Here is a 25,813-nt window from a genome sequence, read left to right on the forward strand (position 1 = left end):
TTTGGCATACACCCAGCAGCAGGAGTGCTGGGTGTGACATAATAATAAATGTATATATGGTCTCTGATCCCATTTTCTAACACACAGCTCCTAAAAAACCTTTGTAATCTCTGTATCTTTTTGCACACTATTGAGATGACGAGGCTGGGTGTTCCTGGATAGCCCCATGATGGGGGCTGATTGCCTAGGGAACCAACCACAAGATTGGAAATTTTGAACTTTAAGCCCTATCCTCCCCTACCCTTCTTAAGCAAGGAGAGGGGCTGGAAAATGAGCTCAATCACTAATGCCCAATGATTTAATCAATCATCTGCTACACAAGGAAGCCTCTATAAAAATCCCTAGGATTTGGACAGCTTCTAAACTGACAAACACACGGAGATGCTAGGCGTGTGGCATGCTCAGAAAGAGCATGGAAGCTCCAAGCCCCGCCTCCCATACCTTGTCCAATATATCTCTCTATCTGGCTGTTAATTTGTAGATTTTTAAATATCCTCTTGTGTAATAAATTGGCAATAGCAAATGAACTATTTTTCTGAGTTCTGTGAGATCCCAATATATATATATAAATATTTTGTTGTTGTTAATCCTCACTGAGGATATTTTTTCCATTGATTTTGAGAGAGAGAAATATTCATGTGAGATAGACACATCGATCAGTTGCTTCCCGCCAGAGCCCTGACCAGGGCCGGGGAGCAAACCTTTAACCCAGACACGTGCCCTTGACCAGGAATGGAACCCGAGACCCTTCGGTAGACTGGCCAATGCTCTAACCACGAAGCAACACTGGCCAGGGCCCAACTTATTATTGAACCCGAGAGGATCATGGTAACCCTCAATTTATAACCAGTCACCCAAAAGCACAGGTGTTGACCTGGACTTGTAAATGGCACCCAAATTGGGAGAGGGCAGGCTTGTGGGACTGAGCCCCTAATTGGTGGGATCTGTGCTGACTCTGGTTATTGTCAGAATGAGTTCAGTTATAGGACACTTCAGTTGGTCTCTGCAAAGAACTGGAGAACTGTGTGGTGTGGAAAAGCCATCCTAATGGGCATGAGGTGGTAGCAATGATTAAATTTTCATTTATGAAAGAAATACATATTTATTGTTACAAAACCAGAAAGTCACTTTCACCCCATCCTAATTCCACTTCCAAGACAGCACAGTTAACTATTTGGTCTGTTTCCTTCACATTTGATTCTCAGGACCAAAGGTCGATCTCTCTCTGTTCAGTTTTATTCAGACATAAGGAGATTCTACCAGAAAATTCTTAATATTACAAAAGAATACTAGGCAGAAAAGCTATTAATCAGCTCAATACCAACTGAAGTGACAGCCTTGCACATTAGTAGCCTGATGGGAAAATGGACAAGCTCTTTATCAGGTATAAATATTACTTTAGTCTCTAAGCTCTTACACACAATATCTGGCATTCAACCAAAAAAAAAAGAAGAAACAAAAACAAGGCAAGCAAGAAAATAAGAAAATGTAACCCAACGTCAAAAGAGGAAGTAGTTAAGTCAAGAGAACCAAACCTAGAAATAACCCAGATATGGGGAGATCGGACAGAAACCTAAAAAAGGTGGCCAGCATGCATAAACTGAAGGGAATTTCAGCAAAGAATTGGAAACTATTAAAAAGAGACAAATGGATATGCAAGAATGGAAAATAAAATAATGATGAAGACTTTAGGAGGACACCTTTCATGTGCAAACCAACCAAGCCTGAGTCTATATCCACAACCATTCACTTTACTGAATTCCCACCAACCCAATTTCCCCTGCCCTATCTCACCCCAGGGCCAGGTACCAGACAATCAGAAACCACCCCTATAGCCCAGTGCTCACCAATATTATTCAAACTAGCCAATCTTGACTCCTGACCCAAACCTGATGTTTGCCCACATGGATCTTTATGGCGTGACATGGCTTATTGTCTCGGAAACTAAGTAATAAAAATTTTCTTCCAGTGGCATCAGCCTCACCATCTTGTCACTCAGTCACTTCCATCAATTAAAATCCTTCAGGTCTGTCTGAAACAAGTATCAAATAGTCTAACATGATGCAATCAGAATCCTAGAATGTGAACAAAGAGAAAATTGAGCAGAAGAACGATTTGAAGAGATAATGGCTAAGATTTTCCAAAACTGATAGGATATATCAATTCACATACCAAGAATTTCAATAAGCCCCAAGCAGGATAAAACAAAGAAAACCACACTTAGGCACATTATAAAAAGAAAATCTTGAAAGCAGCAAAAGCAAAAGACAGCATATAGGGGAACAATAAGAAAGATGGATGACTAGCCATGGGGGAAAAATGGAGGCCTGAGAAACATGGTACAACTTCTTTGAAGTGCTGGGGGGAAAGAAACTATCATTGTAGAATTATATATGCATCCAAAATGAAGGCAAAATAAAGACAGTTTCGGACAGACAGAACATTAAGAATTCTTCTCCAGCAGTCCTGCATTACAAGAAATGCTCAAATTAATTTAGCTTAAAGAACTTCAGGGAAATGGCACAAGTTAAAAATTCAGTTCTGCTTAAAAGAATGAAGAAAATCAGAGTGGATAATAAACATGTTGGTATAAAAAAGAAAAGACCCCAAAAAAATCACACAACACATACACACACACACCCTCATATGTGTGGAAATACGTATATGTAAGTAAAATGTTATATTTCTTTAAAAGATTACTGATTATTGATTTCATAAGTTAGAAGTTGTAGAGTGTTATTGGGTTCATAGTGTAGGCAGAATTAAAATAGTGTAGGCAGAATTAAAATATAACAAGAGCACAGAAGCAAAAGAGATAATTAGAAGTCTACTGTTATAAGGTTCTTATATTGTTTACGAAAATGTAGATACAATGATAATTTCAAAGTTGATGTTACACTCTCTAGGATAACTAGTAAAAATGCACACACAGAGAGGCATAATGAAAAATCAAACAGAGGAGATTAAATGAAATACTAAAAAGATTGAAACCACTGAAAAGTAAAGGAAGAATAAAGAATAAACAGGACCAACAGGGAAAAAAAAACAGTGGTAGGCTTAAACACATACAAATTATTAATTACATTATACATAAATGAACTAAAACCCTGATAAAAAATCAAAAGACTGGATTTTTTTGAAAGCAGGACTCAATTATGTGCTGTTTATAAACAACGAAGTTTAAACAAAGACAGGTAAAAAAAATGGTGAATGAAGATTTGCCATGTAAACACTAAGCAAAGGAAAGCTCATGTGGCTCTATTAATATTGAACAAGGCAGATTTCAAGATAAAGTTTATTAGCAGAGGATCAAAGATGGCTGCCAACAGGAAGGCAGGCTGCAAGATAGTGTGTGAGTGAGAGAACAAAAGGAGAGTGTGTGGACGTACGGGGAGTGTCTATTTGTGAGTGAGGGACAGCTATATTCCAAGGAACTGTTGGGGACTGCTGGATGGGGATCCCGACGGGCAGCCTCCACTGCTGCTGAAATCTCTCCGGGAGCGAACGGCTCTGCCGCAGAGACCACGCCATATTGAAGGGGAGAGTGGCTGTGATCGGAAGCCTAGCCTTATCTTCAACCGGGAAGAATCGGATACCTACCGGGACCCTACAACCACAACACCCAGGGGCCAGCTGCGAACCCACAAACACCGGGTCTCAAGCAGTGCAAATCCACGGACTCAGACAAGCTCTGCACCTTCTCAAGGAAAGGTCAGATTTCGCCCAGAGAAAGGTGAGGTCTGCGAGCCAGGCTGGAGGGAGAAATGTGCGCAGCGGGATCTAGAGGTTCAGAGGAAGTCTGCGCCCCACAAAATCCACGGCCACTGGGGCCAGCGTAGTCCACAAATGTGGAAGGGGGTCCACAGGGCTGCTGGCAGAAGGGAACTCTAGAAATCAACACATAGCTGAGCTGGGCACAAAAAGGCAGCCTGAAGTTTTACCAGTATACCGGCTGCGCTGTGCCGGGGAAAAAGACGTGCACAGAGACCTGTGCAGAGTCCCGCGCAGTACCGGGGCAAAAAAGTCACAAGTTCATGTGCTTACTCTGGCTCCTTTTTCTCTTTAAGTCCTTGCTTTTGATTACTAAGCCCAGTACATAGGATCATTCAATTAAAAACACTCTCAGAGACTTCAGGGGAAAGTTGTTTTTGTGGAACCTGGGGATCAGAGCAGGGAGAAATGACCAGAAAACCAGCTCTGGGGCAGTCCACTCCACAAACCAGTATTAATTGTGGCAGGGAAAACAAAATCTAAATACTGGGTAGAGAGGACATATAGCCCTGATGTCACTACAGAAACACTGCCCCGGAGAGGTTGAATCACAAATTGACTCTTGTGTAAATACAACTAAAGGCAGGCTGAGAAACAAAGAAATACTGCTTGCTTAAAAACAGGATTGTGGTGTACGACACAGAGGAGCAGTGGAACGCAAGGAACTTCAATACTGTCCTGAATACCTGACAAGAAACAGGCGTGCCAAACAGAACAGCAGAGGGAGTGAATGACCTTCACTACTGCATTTTCATTTTTTATCTTTTACTTAAGAAACTAAATATTTTTTTTATTTCTTCCTCACTTGATTTTACCTCTTTAATTATTATATTTTTATTTTTAATCGGTATTATTACTACTATTATTTTACCTTTTTTTAAAGTTTCATTTTATTTTCTCTTTATTTTATTTCATTTTAGTTTGGGATTAATGTTCTACATTCTATTTTCACTTTTACTTTAGCATCATTTTACTCTATCTCAACTTTAACTTTATGCCAAAACTCTCTTCCTCACTTTTCCCCTTTTGTTGTCCTGTATCTCCTACCCTATTCCTGCTTTAGATTTTCCCTATTCCTTCTTTTTACCCCCTGTTAAAAATTCATCCTACTTATATATCTAATTTCTGATCCCCTGCTCCAAGTCCATATACACTTCTCTCTTCTCTATCCAATTTTTTCTCTCTTCCTTTTTTTTGTAAGTTGTTGTTTTTTTGTTTTGTTTTTGTTTTGTTTTCTTTTGTTTTTTTGTTGTATTTTGTTTAGTTTTGCCCTTCTTTCTCTCTGTCCTATTGTTGTTTGTTTGATTGTTGATTAGATTGTATTTTTTGTTTCTGTGATTGTTTCTCTTTTTTTATTTATTTTTTGCTTCTGTATTTCCTCTCCTCGCTTGTTATTAGTTGTTATTTGTAGTTTGCATTCATCTCTGGGTGTTAGTTGTTTGCATTTTTTTGGATTAGTTGTTGTTGTATTAAATTTTCTCCCCATATAGTTTTTCCCCCTTCTTTTTTATCCTCTTTTCTTTCTTACTTTTTTCCTTTCCTCAATATCATTTTTTCACTCTCTCTCTTTTTTTTTTTAATCCCCTAATTCTCTTTTCTCTGATGGTCACCTTTATTTGGGTTTATTAGTATTGTGAATACATCTGTATACATTTGTGTTCAGTGCCTTGTGCGTTGTGCCTTGTTGTGTTGAACTTTGTGCCTTTAATTCAGTGCAGGAGAGACAGAGCTACATAACCAGACACCAGGAGAGGAGAGATCATGGGGAGACAAAGAAACAGCCCACATACGAAAGAAAAGGAGGCATCACCAGAAAAGGAAGTAAATGAAATAGAGGCAAGAAATATGTCAGAGAAAGAATTCAGAGAAATGGTCATAAGGTCGCTGAAAAGAATGGAAGACAAATTCAACAATATGTGTAAGAAACAAGAGGAAATGAAGAAGAACCTAGAAGAAATGAAAAACGACATCACTGCAATAAAGAACTCAATAGAAAGCACCAACAGTAGACTAGAAGAAGTGGAGGACCGCATCAGTGAGCTAGAAGACAAGGTAAGAAAAAATACCCAAGCAGAGCAGCATCTAGAAAAAAAAAACTTAAAAAACAGGAGGAGAGCCTAAGGGAACTTTGGGACAACACGAAATGAAACAACATCCACATAATAGAGGTGCCAGAAGGAGAGGAAACTGAGCAAGGAATAGAAAACCTGTTTGAAGAAATAATGACAGAAAATAGGGAAGAAAAAACTCACACAAGTCCAAGAATCTCACAGAGTCCCAAACAAGATGAACCACAAAAGACCGACACCAAGGCACATTATAATTAACCCTTTGCACTCGCTTGCTTTTTTCTCGATTCCTTTATTCTAATGCTAACCGTGTCGAGTCACACTCGACATCCGAGTGCAAAAGGTTAAATTGGCAAACACCAACGACAAAGTAAGAATCTTAAAAGCGACCAGAGAGAGACAGAAAGTTATCTACAAAGGATCCCCCATCAGACTAGCGATTGATTTCTCAACAGAAACACATCAGGCCAAAAGGGAATGGATTAAATATACAAAATCATGCAAAGGAAGGGTCTGAATCTAAAAATACTGTACCCAGCAAGGCTATCAATCAAAATTGAGGGTGAAATCAGGAGCTTCACAGACAAAAAAAGGACTAAGGGAGTTTATCACCACCAAACCATCAATGCAAGAGATGCTAAAGGGCCTGCTGTAAAAAAAAATAGGAACCGAAGAAGGAACACAGGCATAAAAAACAAAAATGGCAACAAACAAGTACCTATCAATAATAACTTTAAATGTAAATGGATTAAATGCCCCAATCAAAAGACATAGGGTAGCTGAGTGGATAAGGAAACATGATCCATATATCTGCTATCTACATGAAACCCATCTCAGAAAAAAGGACTCACACAGACTGATGGTGAAGGGATGGAGAAAGGTTTTTCAAGCGAATGGAAATGAAAAAAAAGCTGGGATAGCAATACTTATATCTGACAAATTAGATCTCAAAGTGAAGGCCATAACAAGAGATAAGGAAGGCCACTTCATAATACTAAAGGGAGCAATCCAACAAGAAGATATAACTCTGGTAAACATATACACACCCAATACAGGAGCACCCAAATACATAAAAAAAAAACTTCGGAGGATATCAAGGGAGACATTAACAGCAATATAGTCATGGTAGGGGTCCCACTAACACCACTGGACAAATCCTCTAAACAAAAAATCAGCAAAGAAACATCAATCCTAAATGACACACTAGATCAGATGGAATTAATTGACATCTTCAGAACATTTCACCCCAAAGCCACAGAACATACCGTATTTTCTTTAGTATAAGACGACTTTTTAACCCAGGAAAATCTTCTATACTCCCAGTCGTCTTTTACGCCGGAAATACGGTACATTCTTCTCAAGTGCACATGGGTCATTTTCAAAAGATAGGCCATATATTGGGACACATGCAAAGTCTCTTCAAATTCAAGAAGACAGAAATCATATCAAGCATCTTCACAGATCACAATGTCATAAAACTAGAAGTCAACTAAAATAAAAACAATTTAAAAAATCAAACATCTGGAGGCTAAATAGCATGATATTAAAAAATGAATGGGTTACCAGAGAGATCAAAGAAGAAATAAAAAACATCATGGCAACAAATGACAATGAAAACACAACAATCCAAAATCTATGGGACACACTGAAAGCAGTCCTGAGAGGGAAGTTCATAGTTCTAAGGCCTGCCTCAAAAAACAAGAAACAATGGTAATAAATTATCTAACCATAAAACTCAAAGACTTAGAAAGAGAGCAAGAAGAAAAGCCCTGCATAAGCAGAAGGAAGGAAATAATAAAGATCAGAGTGGAGATAAACTACATAGAGACAAAAAAAAAAAAAAAGATCAACAAAACCAAGAGCTGGTTCTTTGAAAGGATAAACAAGATTGATGAACCTCTAGCCAGGCTCACCAAGAAGCAAAGAGAGAAGACCCAAATAAACAAAATCAGAAATGAAAGAGGTGAAGTAACAACTGATCCCACAGAAATACAAATGATTATGAAAAAATACTATGAACAACTCTATTCCAACAAAATGGACAACCTAGATGAAATGGACATATTCTTAGAAAAATACAAGCTCCAAACACTCAACCAAGAAGAATAAAAAAACCTGAATAGGCCAATAACTACCAAAAAAATTGAAACAGCAATCAAAAATCTTCCAGCAAACAAAAGCTCTGGTCCGGACAGCTTTACAGGAGAGTTCTACGAAGCATTCAAAGAAGAACTAAAACCTATCCTCCTCAGACTATTCCAAAATATTCAAGAGGAAGACACACTTCCAAGCTCTTTCTATGAAGCCAGCATTACCCTAATCCCAAAACCAGATAAAGACACCACACAAAAAAAGAGAACTATAGGACAATATTCTTAATGAACATAGATGCTAAAATCCTCAACAAAATTCTAACAAATCGGATTTAGCAATACATTAGAAAGATCATACTCCATGACCAAGTGGGATTTATTCCAGGGATGCAAGGATGGTACAATATCCGCAAATCAATAACTGTGATACATCACATAAACAAACTGAGAGACAAAAATCATTTAATCATATCAATTGATGCAGAAAAAGCATGTGACAAATCCAACACCCTTTCTCGATAAAAACTCTCAGCAAAGTGGGAATAGAGGGATTATACCTCAACATAATAAAAGCCCTATATGACAAACCTACAGCCAACATCATACTCAATGGGCAAAAACTAAACTCATTTCCCCTAAGAACAGGAACAAGACAAGGATGCCCACTTTCCCCACTCCTGTACGATATAGTACTAGAAGTACTAGCCATAGCGATCAGACAAGAAGAAGAAATAAAAGGCATCCAAATTTGAAAAGAAGAAGTAAAACTGTCCTTATTCACAGATGACATGATACTATACATAGAAAACCACAAAGGAGAAACCAAGATGGCGGCATAGGTAAACACCTGAACTTGTTGCCTCGCACAACTTCAAAACTAAAACTAAAAGACAAAACGGACATCATCCAGAACCACAGGAAAGCTGGCTAAGTGGAAATTCTACAACTAGAAGGGAAGAGAAAAGCACACTGAGAGTCAGAGGAGCTGCGGAAGTAAAGTGCAGAGGTACAGAGGCACGTACACAGAGAGGGCTGGCAACTGAGTACACGGCTGGCTTTTTCAATCCAGAGGGAGACACAAGCTCCCGACTGCTCTGAACTCCAGTTCTGGGCGAGACACTGAGGACCCAGACTCATACGGGGAGAAACTGGACTGCCTGGCAGCGGGTAGAACTCAAGGGCGGCTTTCTCTCAGAGGTGCTTGCAGCAATTACCAAGGGACACTGAGACCCGGGGGCCACTTAGGGCAGAACTCCCATCAGCCCTGACCTAAGAGGCCCCCAGGAAGCCATTGCTGTTTGCTCCACAATGAGACTCCACTCCATCCAAGCTGTGCGCAAAGGCTTTTGCATATGAATGGCCTGGTCCTTTGAAATCTAAACTTACCTAACAAACTTCAGCTGAGTCAGAGAGACCCAGAACATCCAAAAGAAGGTCCAAGGCCCCACAGCAGCTTGCACTGCTTCACAGCTGGGCCTCATCTGGGCACCTCCAAAACCCAAACAAAGAAGAGGAATCTGCAGATCTCTCCGTAGCTCCTGCTGGGTGGCCTCAAGTAGACACTAAATTAGCACCTCTTTGGAGATCCAAGAGCCAGTGTACCCAGGGGTCAGAGTAAGACCATCCAGATTACAACTCCTCAGATCCATAAGGGACACACTCAGGGGGCTTACTCAGTGAGCACCAAAGTCCCACTGAAGCAAGTCTTGCCTCGTAAGGGTGTCTCCAGTACAGAAGTTCTCCCATCACAGACACAGCTGATCCTCACAGCCAATTGGCCTGGAGGTCAATTCCTCCCAGTGATACCAACAACAATCAAGGCTTAACTACAACAAGACTGTGCACACAGCCCACAAAGGGGTGCACCAAGAGTGTACACCTCAGGTAACGGGAGAGGCTCAGCCACTGGGCCCTATAGGACACGTAGCAAACAAAGCCACTCTATCAACTCAGGGATGCAGCCAAAATGTGGACACAAAGAAACAGGTCACGAATGAAAGAAATGGAGGAAAGCAAACTACTGGATATAGAGTCCAAAACCACAGAGGAACAACTGTAATAATCTGAACAATAAAGATTTAATAAAATAAAACACACAAAATAAACAAAAATAACATGGAAAATCAACCCTTCCATCTTAAGAAGTGATTAAATGAAAAACAAAATCCAAAGCTAGTAAAACTAAATAAAGATAAAAGTAGAAACCAATGAAATATAAAATGGACAATATGATGTATCTAAAATAAATATCAACATTGAAAAACTAAGCAAGACTTACCAAGAATTTTTTTAATCTCCAGTATCAAGCTTGAAAAAAGGAGTTATCACTATAGGTCGTATAGATATTAAAATAGGTGGCTATTATGAAGAAATGTATGCCAGTAGGTCAACAACTTAGCAGAAATAAACAAATCCCTTCAAAAACCAGTTTATCAAAACTAACAAAAGAAAAATAGAAAATCTGAATGATCCTTTTACTCACTAAATAAACTGAACTTGTAATTTTTAAACTACACACAAACACACGCGCATGCGCGCGCGCGCACACACACACACACACATTCAGCCCATCATGGCTTCACTGGTAAATTCTCACGAAAATTTAAGAAAGAAGTAATACCAATATTACACAGACAATTTCAAATAACAGAGCAAGAATGAAAACTCCCCATGTCTTATGAAGCCACCATAACCCCGATGTCAAATCCAGACAAAGACATTACAAAACAAGAATATAACACCCAATATCCCTCATGAACATAAATACCAATATCCTTAACCAAATGAATACAGCAATATACATAAAGGTTAATACAGCATGACTAAGTAGAGTTTGTCTCAGGAATGCAAGGTTAGTTTCACTTAGAAAATTCATTGCCATTCACCTATTAACAGATTCAACAAAATTATTTAATGATCCTTTCAATTGACACTGACAAATACTTTGTCAAAAGTCAACATCTATTCATGATGAAAACTGGGAATATACAAAAACTTCCTCAGCATTATAAAAGCATCTACAATCTTCAGCTAACATTGTACTTTACAAGTGAAATAATAAAAATGCTTTTCCCCTAAAGTTCAAGAATAAGGCAAGATGCCCCAAATCACCACTTCTATTCAACATATTATTGGGGGTCTTGGCAATGCAATTAGACCAAAAAAAGAAATAAAAAGACATACAGAATGAAGAGAAAGAAAGCTGCCTTTATTCACATATGATACCATTGTGTACATAAAATAATCCTGAAGAAACTACTAAGAAAAAAAAAAAATACATGAACTTAGCAATATTATAGGACACAAAAACCAACTGCATTTCCATGTATCAACAGTATTTTGAAAAATGAAATCTAAAACACCTGCCTTTCAAAATAACATCTGGAAACATAAAATACTTAGGGAAATTTAACCAAAGATATCCATGAACCCTGTATTGAAAACAATTACTGAGAGAAATTAAAGACTATATAAATGAAAAGTCATACTCATGAATTATCAATACTCCACCATTGATAGTATTGGCCTGTAGCTATTTTGTGAAAATAAACTGATTATAAAATTTAGATGGAAACACAAAGAATATAGGACTGCCAAAATGATTTTGAAAAAAAACAGAGGAATCACACAACTGGCTAAAACTTACTATTATAAAACTACAGTAATAATGACAGTGTGGAATTGACAAAAGGACAGACCAATAGATCAATGAACAGAATAGAGAATCTATTAACAGAAACAGACCTATACATACACAGATAATTTGCGACAAAAGTGCCAAAATAATTCAATGACAGGAAAGCCCTTTTCAACAAATGGCATTAGAAATACTGAATATCTGTATAAGAAAAAAAAAAGTAACACTCAACCTCCACAGATCATTACATGCATCCTCCTCAAAATTTTCATGAGTCATAGACTAATGAAAAAGCTTTTCTAAGAAAATATGGAGAAATCATCCCCTGAACTATAACTAATTAAGCTACTGTTACACTTTTTTTAAATTAAAATATGCACCTCATAAATATATTCACGTAAAAGAAAACAGTACAGTTCCATCTGTTTCCACATACATTTATTGGAGATGCTGGTCTTTAATGCTTTAAAAGCAGGGCTTCCCAACAGCAACACTACTAACATCTGGGACCACATAACCCTCTGCTATAGGGGGCTGGCCTGTGCTAAATATTTAGCAGCACTGCGGCCTCCATCCATGAGATGTCAGCACCAATGGCCTGCCCAGTCCCTCCCCATCCCAGCTGTGACAATCTGTAAAATTTGTTAACCAGTGTCACCCCAATAAATGCAATAAAAGGAAAAGAAAGGTTACCAGACAGAAAATCGCTCACAAGTTGAGAACCTCTGACTTAAAGAATTATCTCAACATATTTTCTCAAGACTTCTATAATTCCTTTTACCTTGGGCCTCACTTCCTCTGAGCTTCCAAACACACACTAAATCTTCAAAATTCAATTTAACGATCAATTTTTCTAGTAAAGCTTTCCCAGCCAACCCCATTCCCAATTGCTTCTCAGCTCCCAAAGTACCTTAAACAGATTTCTGAACTACTATTTGTTTGTAAACCCTCCTGGTCTGTAAGTTCTCCAAGATCAGACCTTTTGGTATCTGGTTAAGTCTTGCATCCACAGTGCCAATTACAGTGAACAACTGTTTCGGTGTCTAAACGCCATGCACTATAAAACACAAATACTACTACAGTTAATGTGCTACAGTAATATTTTTTAATTTGATTTCAGACAGGAAGGGAGAGGGAGAAAGAGATAGAAACATCAATGATGAGAGAGAATCATCGATTGGCTGCCTCCTGCACACCCCCCACTGGGGATGGGGCCCACAACCCAGGCATGTGCCCTTGACTAGAATCCAACTTGGGACCCCAAAGTCCACAGGCTCTATCTACCCAGCCAAGCCAGCCAGGGCTACAATAACATTCTTATTATTCAGTCCACTTGCATGGGTTTCTGGAAGCAACATGTTCTTAACCTACCCTTTCAAAGTGACAAACAGTACACTTCCATGCACACGGATGACAAAGTCACTGGTATAAAAGCATTCCAAAACGCTCAATGCTTCAAATACACAGGAGACTTCACCCTCCCACCATTTTCGTTAAACTATAAAGAGGTAAATTACAAAGGTAAAAAGTATCTTGCCATCCTTCCAAGAGCGAGATACTAGGAACAGGGCAAAATCAAACCAAAATATAATATTTGAAATGTCAGATTAATGAGAGTGAAATGGGAAGAAGCACATTTTCTTTCAGCAGTGCCTGAATATGATGTGTGGGAGAATTTCAAAGAATGATAATTATTTATCAGGCAAATGTGTGGGGGTCACAGCACAATGGGACATGTGGCAAGCTTGCCAATCAAGCTAAAAGCACATTACATAACACAATTGTTAGAGGTGGGAGTAGGTTTCACCCCTTCAGAGAAGAAAGCAGCCTCTCCTGAAAGACTACAGCTTGCCACGGGGAAACCAGCTCCACGCAACACTCCTCTCCAGCCTCCAGTGAGTGACGTGGCCGTTTCACAGCCCATGGTATCTGAAATGTGGCTGGCCTTGAGTCAATGTTTACAGTCATTTTTAAGAATCTTGTTTTAGTTATGGTAAGCATTCATTTGAAGCTGCGTTCCCTTTCATTCGACTTTTATGGAGATATAATTCACACCACACATTTTAGCTACTTCGAGTATACAATTCAATGGCTTGTTAAAAATATTCACTCAGTTGTATAACCAACATCAAAATCAATGTTGAAATGTTTTCATCATCCCTCCCCCCTAAAAACAACAACACCATACTCATTAGCTGTCACTGTCCACTTCCCTCCAAGCCCCCGAGCCCTAGGCAGCCTACTTTCTGTCTACATGGATTTGCCTGTTCTGGATGTTTCATATAAATGAAATCATACATATGTGGTCTCTGTGACGCGTTTATTTCACTTGGCATACTGTTTTCAAGGATCATCCCCATTGCAGCACATGTCAGTTCTTCATTCCTTTTTTATTACAGGTCTTACTTGATTGTACGGATCTTATCTATCCATTCATCAGTTGGTAGACACTTGAGTCATTTCTACTTTTTTGGCTGGTATGAATAATGCTGCTAGGAACATTCATGTGCAAGTTTTTATGTAAAAATAGGTTTTAATTTTTTTTGCATATACAGCTAGAAGTAGAATTTCTGGGTCATAGGGTGACTTTATGCTTAACTTTTTGAAGAACTGCCAAACTGTTTTCCTAAACAGTTACATCATTTCAAATTCCCACCATCAGTGTATGAGAGTTCTAATTTCTCCACAGACTCACCAACACTTATTATCTGACTTTTTCACTATAGCCCTCCAAGTGGGTGTGAAGTGCTATCTTATTGTGGTTCTGATTTGCACTTTCCTGATGGCTAATGATGTTAAGCATCGTTTCATGTACTTATTGGCCACATATATTTTCTTTAAAGAAATGTCTAACTCATATCTCCTTCCCATTTTTAATTGGGCTATTTGACTTTTTATTATTGAGTTACAAGTGTTCTTTATATATTCTGGATACAAGTGCCTTATGAGATATATAACTTGCAAGTGTTTTCTCCTAATCCGTGGGTTTATCTTTTCATTTTTTTAAGCACATGTGTGGTTAAAAACACTATTTTAGCTGAAATAGTCAAAGTAATCTTTTAGTGAATTTAGGGGAGGAAAATGAAGCACACATTCATCTAACCATTGATAATGAAAGCAGCAATGGTTAATTGGACACACACAGAGACAGACAGACAGACGCATGCACACGCCCACACACATAAACACACATACACCAGCCACCCTCCTTTCATTCTCAGTACTAATAGATTCTCCAACTATTAGAACAGCATATGGATATCTGGAAACAAAAGATCGCAATTTCTGAACCTCCCTTGCAACTAGGTGTAACCATTCAACTCCATTTAGCCCAATGGTATGTGAGCATGTAACCTCCAGAAAGTGTTCCTACAACAAAAGACAATGCCATGTGATAAATGGGAGCAGGCACCTTGGGCCTAAAGTGATTAGGAAGGCAAACCATGCACAACAGGGAGCAGCTTATCAGCCATTCCCTGACCACCTCTCTAGGCTTCCTGAACACGAGAAAACAATAAACTTTTACCTGATTTAAGCCACCTTGCTGTAGTTTTTCTGTTACATGGAATCAAATCTGATCTGAACTCATGCAACAATTAAGTGAAAGCTCTGTGTTTACGCGCACACAGACCAAAGCAAGCCCAGGCTCCATGTTGCCGTTTATGAAGTATCGCTTATTGCAGGGGTGGGGAACGTCTGGCCCTCGAGCTGCATACGGCCCGCAAAATCACTTGGTCTGGCCCTGCCAAGGCATTAGGGGTGAGTTAAGTAAACGTTTGACCAAATATAGCAGGCTCATTTTTAAGCTGATCATTTTGTATGGCCCTCATGATGTTATAAATATCCAAATGGCCCTTGGCAGAAAAAAGATTCCCTACCCAAGCCTATGTTACCCGACTTGTTTTCCAACACAAGGAATAAAAAGCAGCAAAAATTAATACCAGAAGAGAAGATACAATATATTTAGAGTAAACATGTGCAATCAACTGTGAAATTGCTATATGAAGGTACCCAATAAGAACTCTGTACAAATCCCATCAGAAACCCATTCACAAGCCTCACATGCTCGAAAATGGGCAACGCTCACTTCCTTTAAGCAGAATGAACACACTGGAGCTCAGTGCTGCGTGTGGTCCAGAAGAAAAGGATGGTTGACTGACAGTTGCCTGGCTGGATCTAATCCCAATTCTATCGCTGCTAAGCAACAATTCAATGTCATTTAATCCAGAACAAGTCTGGTGAATGCCCACCATACAAAAGGTACTGCATTTGGTTCTCCAGTACCAAATGATACTGAGATGGGGTACCCACCCGCATGGAATTCATGATCTAATAGACAAGGGACAAATTACCTATACTTCCCGGTAGTCCACTGGCCAGGAATCAGGGAAAGAGTCAAAAAAAAAAAAAAAAAAAGAGCCTACTTTGTTCAAACTTTTCATTAAATATGCCTTCGAAGCCCCAGAATTAGGGTAGAGACCTCCAAGCACAGACACTGCCTTCTCCAGATTTTTCTTGTTTTATATACGCACAAAATTTTATTTGAAAAGAGGACTCCCTTTAAACCAGTTTGAACCACTAGGGTAAATCAACTCTAAGGTCTTCCAAGAGTCTCCTTACAAGGTATTATCTTCTCCAGATAAACATAACTCCATATCGAGCCCAACTCAATCTCTGTGAGGGGGTGACGAGGTCACAATCATCATAAGGATCATGGCTGATGAAGAGCACTCGGTGTGATCACGGTTTTAGAGAAGATATAGAGTTAAGCAAAAATAATATAAATTGTATTAGAGCAATATATATGAACAACTAGAAGGAGCCTGCTTTCAAAACAAATCAGATTAACCTCCTGCAGCACATTTTCTAGTTGGTGTCACTGCTGACTCAACTTACTCAGTTATGTAGGACACGTCAGGATTACCAAGTAAAACTCGGGCCTGGGGCACAGTGGATAAGAGCTGGGGCTTGGAGGCAGAATACGGGAGTATCTCCACCCATTTACTTCCTAGCTCCGTGACCTTGGGAGGTCAACTGAGTTCTCTACGTACAAGGTCCCCATCATCAAGAAGGAGGATAACCTCTACCCGATTCAATGAGAAAAGGCGCAGAAGAATTCAGAACCCTGGAACTCAGAAAGGGCGCAGCACGCGTTACTGTGGGTGTTTGCACACAGGAGTCGTGTTACGCAGCTGGAATCTCTTCTTGAAGTTTTGAACCAGTCCTCACTGGCTTTGAAATGTAACTTCTTTTGCTCACTCTCCTTCACTTTTTTAATCAATCTTGGCAAAATACTTACTAAGCTCCTGCCCTTCTCATGGTAGTGCCAACTGCATCCTGGTGCTTAAGGGCACATCTTTATCTCCCTGGCCTCAGTTCATTTACTAGAAAGTGAGGCACAGATCTCCCCTCTCCGCACCAACCCCACAGATTTAGTTGTATCATCTAACGGAAGAGGAAGCATGAGTTATATTTGTATTCTTAGGTCCTGACCTGAAATAAACTTCTGCTTTAAAAAAAACAAAAACACTCATGTAAAACTTTTATGATACAAATATGCAACGGCCCTATCTGAACACCACTGTTCCCAAAACCAGGGCTTGCAGCGAGCCACCATGCTGTCCGCCCGCCGTGGAGAGAAAACAGAGCAAAACCCAGGACTACATTGTCCCTCGGTGCCCCCGGAGGACACAGAAATAAATGCCAGACGCGAAGTAATAGGAACAGGCGGACTTTTTCCTTTTTCTTCCTTCCTTCTCTCTGGCAAAGATTCTTTCATAAGCAAACAACAGAAAGTCATACCATAAGAAAAATACAGTAATCTTTTAACAGAGTATCCTGAGACCCTCCCTCACATATAGAGCACAGACACTGAAAATTCCCACACACAACAAAGAACACTGCTCTGTGTGAACAGTCACCAGCACCTCTATTTAGCTTTGCCACCCACTTCCTTACTTTCCCCCATTATTCCTTTAGTGCCACATCTTCGGCACGGGATCAACAATGAAATGCCAAGGTTATTTTTTTTTAATATATTATTATTGATTTCAGAGAAGGGAGAGGGAGAGAGAGAAACAGAGAAACATCAATGATGAGAGAGAATCATTGATCGGCTATCTCCTGCACGCCCCCTACTGGGGATCGAGCCTGCAACCCGGGCAGGTGCCCTGGACCAGAATCAAACCCGGGACCCTTCAGTCCATAGGCTGTCGCTCTATCCACTGAGCCAAACCAGCCAGGACCCAAGGTTATTTTTCAAGTGACGACACTGCTTAGAATGACTCCAAATGTCAGCCGCGATCGAGCTATCACTCTGCGGCTAAAAGCAGGGAACTAACTAACAGCTCACAGTGAGTAACACATGGGCGGGACATATCACAGGATAACATTCTCTTCAGATCCTGGAAATCTCAGTTGCAATTTATCTCTATATTTTTTTAAATCATTTTTTTCAAATGGTTCTTTTAAGAAGCCTAATAATCTCAGTCACTTACCGGTCAGCAACTTCTACGTCAAAACAGAATCGTCTGTCTATGGAGTCTGTGTGCCTCTTGGTACATTCTCTCAGAAAGAACACCTCTCCGTCCCCCTGCAAAGAATCGTTTTAAACACTCAGAAACCACAGCATAAACATATGCACACGGAGGCGCCCTGTATTGGGAGCAGGGAGAGAGAGAAAGATTTTAAGTCTTTGTCCTACATATTATCTTCCAAACTAGTTTCCATTTAGAATCTTAACCACTTTTGTCCTTCTCCTTTCCTTGGGGGTTTCTAGATCCTGCTTCGGTGACAACAACATTAAATAAGACCTCAGAAGGGCTCATTTTAAGAGCTACACGAACAAGACATTTTCCACATGCTAGAATATTTATTCCTCTCTTGTTGTATTCTTTTAAAAAGAAGAATAGTGTGTTTTTATTGCCTAGTATAGTATACCATGTAAAATAGCCAGTATGTCACCATTTTGACCTATAAAAATTTGATTCTAACTATGTGAACTTGGGAGGTCACTTAAGTTCTCTATGTCCCAGTTCCCCATCATAAAGGGGGAAGGATGACATCTACCTGATAGAGGTGTGGTAAGGATTACATGAGAAAAAGCGCAAAAGAATTCAGAACAGTCTGGAACTTACCTAGAAGTACACGAAGGGCCCTAGATTAGCAATCCGGGTCATCTAAAGCTAGAACCACTCAATCTACATGGTTTTTCTGTTTCCTAAGTGAACATCCTGAATTTTATCTTTTCTTAATTTTTTTATGGTACTTGTTTACCTCCCTAAACCATCCTCTCTAAAAGCATTAAAAAGAGGCAATGCAGGAACGCAGGTCCTCGGTGAAGGACTGTGAGAAGTCGGTCTACTCCTAGAACATTTTAACATTTTCTAGACTAAGGATCTCCCGATAATATTCAACAAACATTTAAATATACAAATATTCAAAATGTCACAGTCACTACTGATACAATGTATTTTTTGTTATTTGGTGGCTAAAACAGACATCACTCAGCAGACAGGACCTAGGACTTGAATTAGCTCAGAAAGGAAACTCAGACTCACCTCCGGCCCCATCCTAACCCCACCAGCCTTGGAGAGTGGCATACTCACTTCCTCCTCTTGTCCATAAACCTGATTTTCCATGTCTGTGTCATGACTACAGAAATGTGTTCGTATTCTAAGCCACCTGAACTCTTCTTTTTCATAGGTTAGCTCTGCAGTCACATAAGCAAAAGTATGCCTGTCCACCCAGCAAACACTTCTTTCTTAAAATGTGTCACCAATGATGTTCAACGCTGGTGGGAAGACCTTTGTCCCCAGGCCCCTGAATACTGCTCTGAGCTGCAGCTTCTACTGAAAACACAAATGCAGATCACCTTCCCCACACAGCCAGCGCCAGGGCTTCCTGCTCTTCTCTTGCCATTCTGAGGTTTTGCCGTTCCTTCCTACGGGAAGAGGAAACTCAGTGGGGCCTCCCTAAGTAAGAACCTGGAAAGTCTAAGCCAGTGGTCGGCAAACCCATTAGTCAACAGAGCCAAATATCAACAGTACAACGATTGAAATTTCTTTTGAGAGCCAAATTTTTTAAACTTAAACTTCTTCTAACGCCATTTCTTCAAAATAGACTGGCCCAGGCCGTGGTATTTTGTGGAAGAGCCACACTCAAGGGGCCAAAGAGCTGCATGTGACTCGCGAGCCGCAGTTTGCCGACCACGGGTCTAAGGGAAACATAGTGAAATTCATTACAGATCATCCCCTCTATCATGTTTCAGGGTGCGGATACACGTGCGCAGGTCAGATCTGCGTGTAGACACTGTGATGACAACTTGTGGTAGGTGCTAGGTTTATCTTTCAACAACAGTGATGTGAGAGGTTTCTACTCTCTCTTAAAAACACAATACATCTCACACAGACACCCATGCAGTCAAGTAAAAAACCATGAAGTGTTGTTCCCTGGCCTATTTTATTTAGGAACACACGTGCACACACCAAAAAAAACCACACATTTTAATCCTAAAAAATGAAGTAAAACGTATTTACCATCAGTGAAGATGAACGTCATTGAAGCGACGCCCTCAAAGACTCCCTCCCACAGAACACAGAGTATGAAATCAAATACTTACAAGTTTCCCACCAGATCTGTGCTCAAATGGGATCATGTTGAACTTCTTGGCCGCCTTCCGATACATGCAGTAGTGTTTGACCCAGCTGGACCCGAATGGGGCAGGCCCTGACACAAGAAATAGGAAAACAGAACTTTCTATGTTTCCTCAGAAATAAGCAAATGTGCAGAGCTCCTCATTACTGAAGAGGAAAAACCCAGTTAAGCCGCAGGTAAGACCGCTCAAGGAAACAAATCGGCAAAAACCGCTCATCCTAATGAAAGGGGGAAACCAGAGAGCTCATCTGAGCAACACGGAAGGAGTTAAAGACACGCTGTTCAAGCAGTTTGCTGGGCTGTTCTCTCAGACCTGAAAGTCTGTTAGTTGTAAGCTGTATTTGTTTGGGTCTAGGTATTAAGAGTTCATGCGGGTTTCAAGAATTCGATGTAATAAATGCGATTATTATTATTTTTGTTCATCTTCACCTGAGCATATTTTTCCATTGATTTTTAGAGAGAGTGGAAGGGGGAGGAGGAAGGAAGAAAGAGACAGGGACAGAGATTAGAATTAGAGAACCAAAGTGTGTGGTTATCAATAGCTAGCTCTAGTTACTTTTCATTGTATCTGTCTCTCCCTCTCCCTTCCTTTCTCTGAAATAAATGAAAACATTTTTTTTTTTTAAATGACTTCAAGGAGAAGTACAGTTGTGGGAGGGAAGAGATGGGAGGGTGTGCATATGTACTAGGCATTGTTTTACCCCATTTTATATATGGACTTGAGCATCCGAGGATTTTGGTATCTGTGGGGTCCTGGAATCAATCCCCCTGAAGATATTGAAGGACAACTATATAAGGGGGGCGGGGGTGTGTGAGAGAGAGAGAGAGACAGTTGGTGTTAAGGAGAGTAGGTGAAAGGAGAACACCCCACCTCGCTTTCAGCCTCTGCCGAGTTCTGGCTCCCTCAGGAGCTAGTTTAGCGGAGTCTGGTGCAGAATTCAGGGGTGTGCCCGAAAGCCCAGTGCTCACAGAACCCTCCCTGCAGCAGGAATGCGTTTCCCAAAAAAATGCAAATACACCTTCTAGATGGGAGGAGGCAAAGTGGTAGGAACAATGATTCCAAAAATACAATCATTACAGTAAGAAGTTTTAAAGTAATTCCTAAGGAGTCATCCCTCCCTGTTGGCGGCCTCTTACTTTTCTCCTGCACATACAGGTAGCCTTCGGCCGTGAACTGGCTGGCTCGCTTGTGGTCCTTGGGATTCTGTCGGATTTTGTTCATAAGCTCTTCCACTTCCGACCTCGTTCCTTCAAAACGATTCCGAGTCTGAAGTGGATAAAAAGCACAGGCATGTTTTAAGTTCTCACATGAGTTTTTTGGGGTTTTTTTGTGGGGGTTTTTTATGTATATTTTTAAGTCTCTGGATAACTATAATTAAATTTGTAGCATTTCTCTATATATTTCTCAAAATATACCCAGCCTTTCCAGTGTGCCTCTTTGTTAAGAAAAGGGGAAGGGGGTGGTGGTAAAATAACAAATAGAGGAGTCAAAGTAACTAGAGATTACTTACTTGAGAAGCTTACTAACACCAAGAATAATTTTATTACTCAACGTAAGAACCCCTGCATCCACTTCTCACAATTCTACTAAATCTCAGCATTTGTCACAGTGCAGGTCATAAAGCATCGATAATGGAAGTCTTTCCTTCACAACAATCAGCCTGACTCCTTATCACTACTATCCTAGCAACATGTCCAAGTGCTCAGAACCTGAACATCTTCCTTCTTTTAAAGTTAAATATGAGCATCGTTTTTTCCAGGTCAAGGCAACTGCACTTGAAAATGACATTTCTTCTCAGAAATGGGGAGGAGGGGGGAGGGGAGGGGGGATCTCACCTACAAATAATGTCTCCTACAGCTGAGGGGACAAATCTCATTTCTGAACCCAATATCTCTGCCAAGCGGCTACGCTAACAAAGCACACAAAGGGGAGGTGACAGCATCTCCAAGGCGACTGTGAGGAGTCAGCCCCAGCGCGTGTCTGGACCTCGCTCTCGTCCACACTCAAAAATAACTGTATTAATTCGAGAAACTGCTGATGTGAAGCTGTGGAGGCACTGAGATGAAAAATTACTATTGAAATTCCCCCCCTCTCCTCCCTATAATGAAAGGGGTTACCAAGGGTCCTAAGAGCAGAAAAATGGAAGAATGGTAGACCTTTTTAGGGGGATGGGGAGTCTGACAGACGTGGTTGTAACGGGGAAAACAGGTCTGCAGAGAAATGCAATAGGGTGGTGAAGGCCTGGGGTGGGGTGGGGCAGGAACCGATGGGGGGAGGGGGGACGACATCTGTAATACACTCGACAATAAAGATAAATAAAAGAAAAACAAATAAAATAAAGTACAAAAAATAAAAGATCTGTGTATGCGTTAAAAGAACTTACAAGGCTGCAAAGTGGGTGGGGCTCATGTGTGAATGGCCATTTCCCATTCTCCTGAATCCAGGGTTTCTTATCTTAACCTGACCACACCCTGACTTTATTCGCCTTGGTCACTTGCCGAGATTTCTTTCAACACTCACTTCTTTCCATCTCTATGTTTTATACATACATATATATATATATATATACACACACAAACACATATATATGTGCATACAACATATATGTACAGATGTGAGCATATACACACACATTCTTATCTGCCCAATACTCTCATTATTTATGTTCAAATTGTCCTAGAACTTGACCTGTGTCTTTTGACATGCCCCCTAATCCTCTGAGTGATCCCATCCTTTCTGATCCAAGGAGCCCCGGGTTCACCTCATGCTGGCCCAGGCCTAAAATCGGCCATTTCCCCAAAGGAGCCCTTGTTCCTACTAGCAGAGGGCAGTATTTAGAAACCAAGATCTGGGCAGAGTCCACAACATTATAAAACAAAGAGAGGGGCAAAAGGAAAAGGTACAACAAAATAAAAAGACGGTAAGCCCACCCCTCAGAAATAACCACGTTCGTATTTTTACACGACCACTCCGATCTCTTTTTTTAATGGTCTGTTTTGATGGTCTACTATTCTCACAACACTGTAACACAAACATTTCTGCATATTCTTAAATATTTTTTAACCCTTCTTCCTATCTTCTAGGAATTCTTCATGAATCCTAAAATTTCCCAAGTTGTACCTTCCTCCAAGAGTTCTATTCTACTCCCCTTCCTCATGTTTCCCTGGGGAAAGAGATCACAAAAATGTAAAGTTGATTTTTTAAAATACGCTTTAAATTTTGTTTATTAAAAATACATTTTATTGATTTTTTACAGAGAGGAAGGGAGAGGGATAGAGAGTTAGAAACATCGATGAGAGAGAAACATCCATCAGCTGCCTCTTGCACACCCCCTACTGGGGATGTGCCCGCAACCAAGGTACATGCCCTTGACCAGAATCGAACCCGGGACCTTTGAGTCCGCAGGCCGACGCTCTATCCACTGAGCCAAACCGGTTTCAGCAGTAAAATACGCTTTAAATTTTGATGAAATTTACGTTCTTGTGCATAATCTATTTCTTTTTTTTATTGTTGTTATTAATCCTCACCCAAGGATATTTTTTCCACTGGTTTTTAGAGAGAGTGGAAGGGAGGGAGACAGAGGGGGGACCAGGAGAGAGAAAGAGAGACATCGATGTGAGAAAGACATGGACGTGGAAGAGAGAGACATCGATGTGAGAGAGACACATCAATTGGTTGTCTCCTGAACACGCCCCGACCTGAGTGGGGGATGAACCTGCAACCCAGGTATGTGTCCTAGACCAGGAATCAAACCCGAGAACCTTCTGTGTGAGGGCCACCACTCTAACCACTGAGCACACCAGCCAGGGATACATAATCTATTTTCTAAAAGCCATCTGGCTCTTTTTTGCTTTCCATTTATTACTCATGGAATATAGATAAAGATTCAATCTCTCTCAAAAAAAAACAACAATCTAAGCATTTTATAGAAAAGGTGAAATCAAATTGGAGGAAATAGACTGTCTTGCCTTTCAAATAACTTTTACCTTTTTCCTGATTATAAAATAGTATTGCTATTTTTATTATTGTAAAATACTAAAAAGTTGGCTGAAATTATCTATAATGTTATATCACACAGGTAGCTAAGTCTAAGATTTGGTTTTAACATGTGCACATATTTCCTTAAATACATAAATATACACAGCCAAGAAAATAACACACAACTGGGATTTTTGTTCGGCAATAGGTAGTTTTCCCTTTAATATGCTAAGAGCTGACATGATTAGGAAATGAAATGAATGGCCAAGATAAGAGTAGGTCACAGCAGTACTGAGGTATAGCAAGTGAGATGAAATGAGTGATGTGTTTCAAAGGTGCTGGTATGATGTTTCTATCTCTCTATCCCTCTCCCTTCCTCTCCATCTAAAAATCAATAAAACCATTAAAAAGAATTAGCTAACAGCTGCTGGAAGCTAATTCCAGCAGGGCATAATAAAGTGTAAGAAGTCCTCAAAAGGTTGAAGGGCTTCTATATTCAGCAGGGCTGAATACATATTGTGGCCTGCTGGAATAGCCGAAAGCATTTCCCCAAACCTAAAGAGCTGCATATACTATTGCCTGCTACTGGAACAGCCAAAGGCCGTTCCTCCAATCTGACAATGCCTACTGTATACCAAACCTTAACCTTGGATATGTACAACTGCTTTGCTTTAGGGCGATTTGTGCTAATAAAAATCTAGGGGTCCAGAGGTTCTGGGAACTTGGTTACTGAAGATAGGTCTCCTCTCGCTCCCCAAAATGCCTTCCAAATTTATATTTATAGTCTCTTTATTAATTTACACACAGCCCTTCTCCAGATTCCTGAACCCTTTTAGATGCTGAGAAACACCCCGGCAAATAGCAAAAATGAAGAGTCAAGAAGACACCTGGATCAGGTGTTCTCAAAACTGAAGGTGAGATGAAAAGCAGAGCCTCTCCTAGGAACAGCTGCAGGAGTGGCCTGGGAAACAGCTGGGACAAAATGAAAATGGGGAGGGAAAGAGAGAGAGAGAGAGAGAGAGAGAGAGAGAGAGAGAGAGAGCGCTCGCGCGCTTGATTACAGTAGCAGGGTCATTCGTTTACCAATGACAATCCTTAAGTTCCAAAAGATACAGAAAAAGGTGGGGTTTTTTGTTTGTTTTCAGTAAATTGTTCTTTGGCCACTTCTCTACAGGAAACGAATACTGTTACCAAATGTGTGCTAAAGGTTCTCAATATATTAAGGATATCAACTGGGTCATTTTGCGAACCATTTGAAATGACAGCTTGTCTTATCATATTTTATGACTGAGTACTGCGCATTCACGATGAAATCCTTAATCTCTCTTTTGGCATATGTAAGGCGATTATATCCCGTCCCCTGCTTACGCGTGGAAGTACTTTTATAGCACAAGGTGTGCTATAAAAGTACTTCCACGCGTAAGCAGGCGTTGCAAGGAGAGTTTCACTGAAGGCCCTAGAAGACACCGATTTGTCCCCACACCTCACCCCACACTTCACCAGCTAGTATCCTGTCACACAGGGCCCTGTCCTGGGAAGGTCATGCCCTCCGCTTAAATGTCCTACTGTCCTGAAACACCCCATTTTGATAAGGGGCCCTGCCTTCCCA

General features: G+C 40.3%; 1 protein-coding gene across 1 annotated transcript in view; it reads right to left on the reverse strand.

The window, feature by feature from the left end:
• Positions 1–25,813, reverse strand: part of ARHGAP10 (Rho GTPase activating protein 10) — a 263,229-nt gene that overhangs the window by 124,841 nt on the left and 112,575 nt on the right. Inside the window, exons 8-10 of the mRNA XM_008143974.3 lie at positions 21,363–21,492; positions 20,191–20,297; positions 18,068–18,162 (exon numbers count right to left, since the gene is read on the reverse strand). Of these exons, the coding sequence (XP_008142196.2) occupies positions 18,068–18,162; positions 20,191–20,297; positions 21,363–21,492 (332 nt within the window). The remainder of the gene's footprint in view (positions 1–18,067; positions 18,163–20,190; positions 20,298–21,362; positions 21,493–25,813) is intronic.

This window comes from Eptesicus fuscus, chromosome 6 (genome assembly GCF_027574615.1).
Source record: "Eptesicus fuscus isolate TK198812 chromosome 6, DD_ASM_mEF_20220401, whole genome shotgun sequence".
NCBI classification, from domain to species: Eukaryota; Metazoa; Chordata; class Mammalia; order Chiroptera; family Vespertilionidae; genus Eptesicus; species Eptesicus fuscus.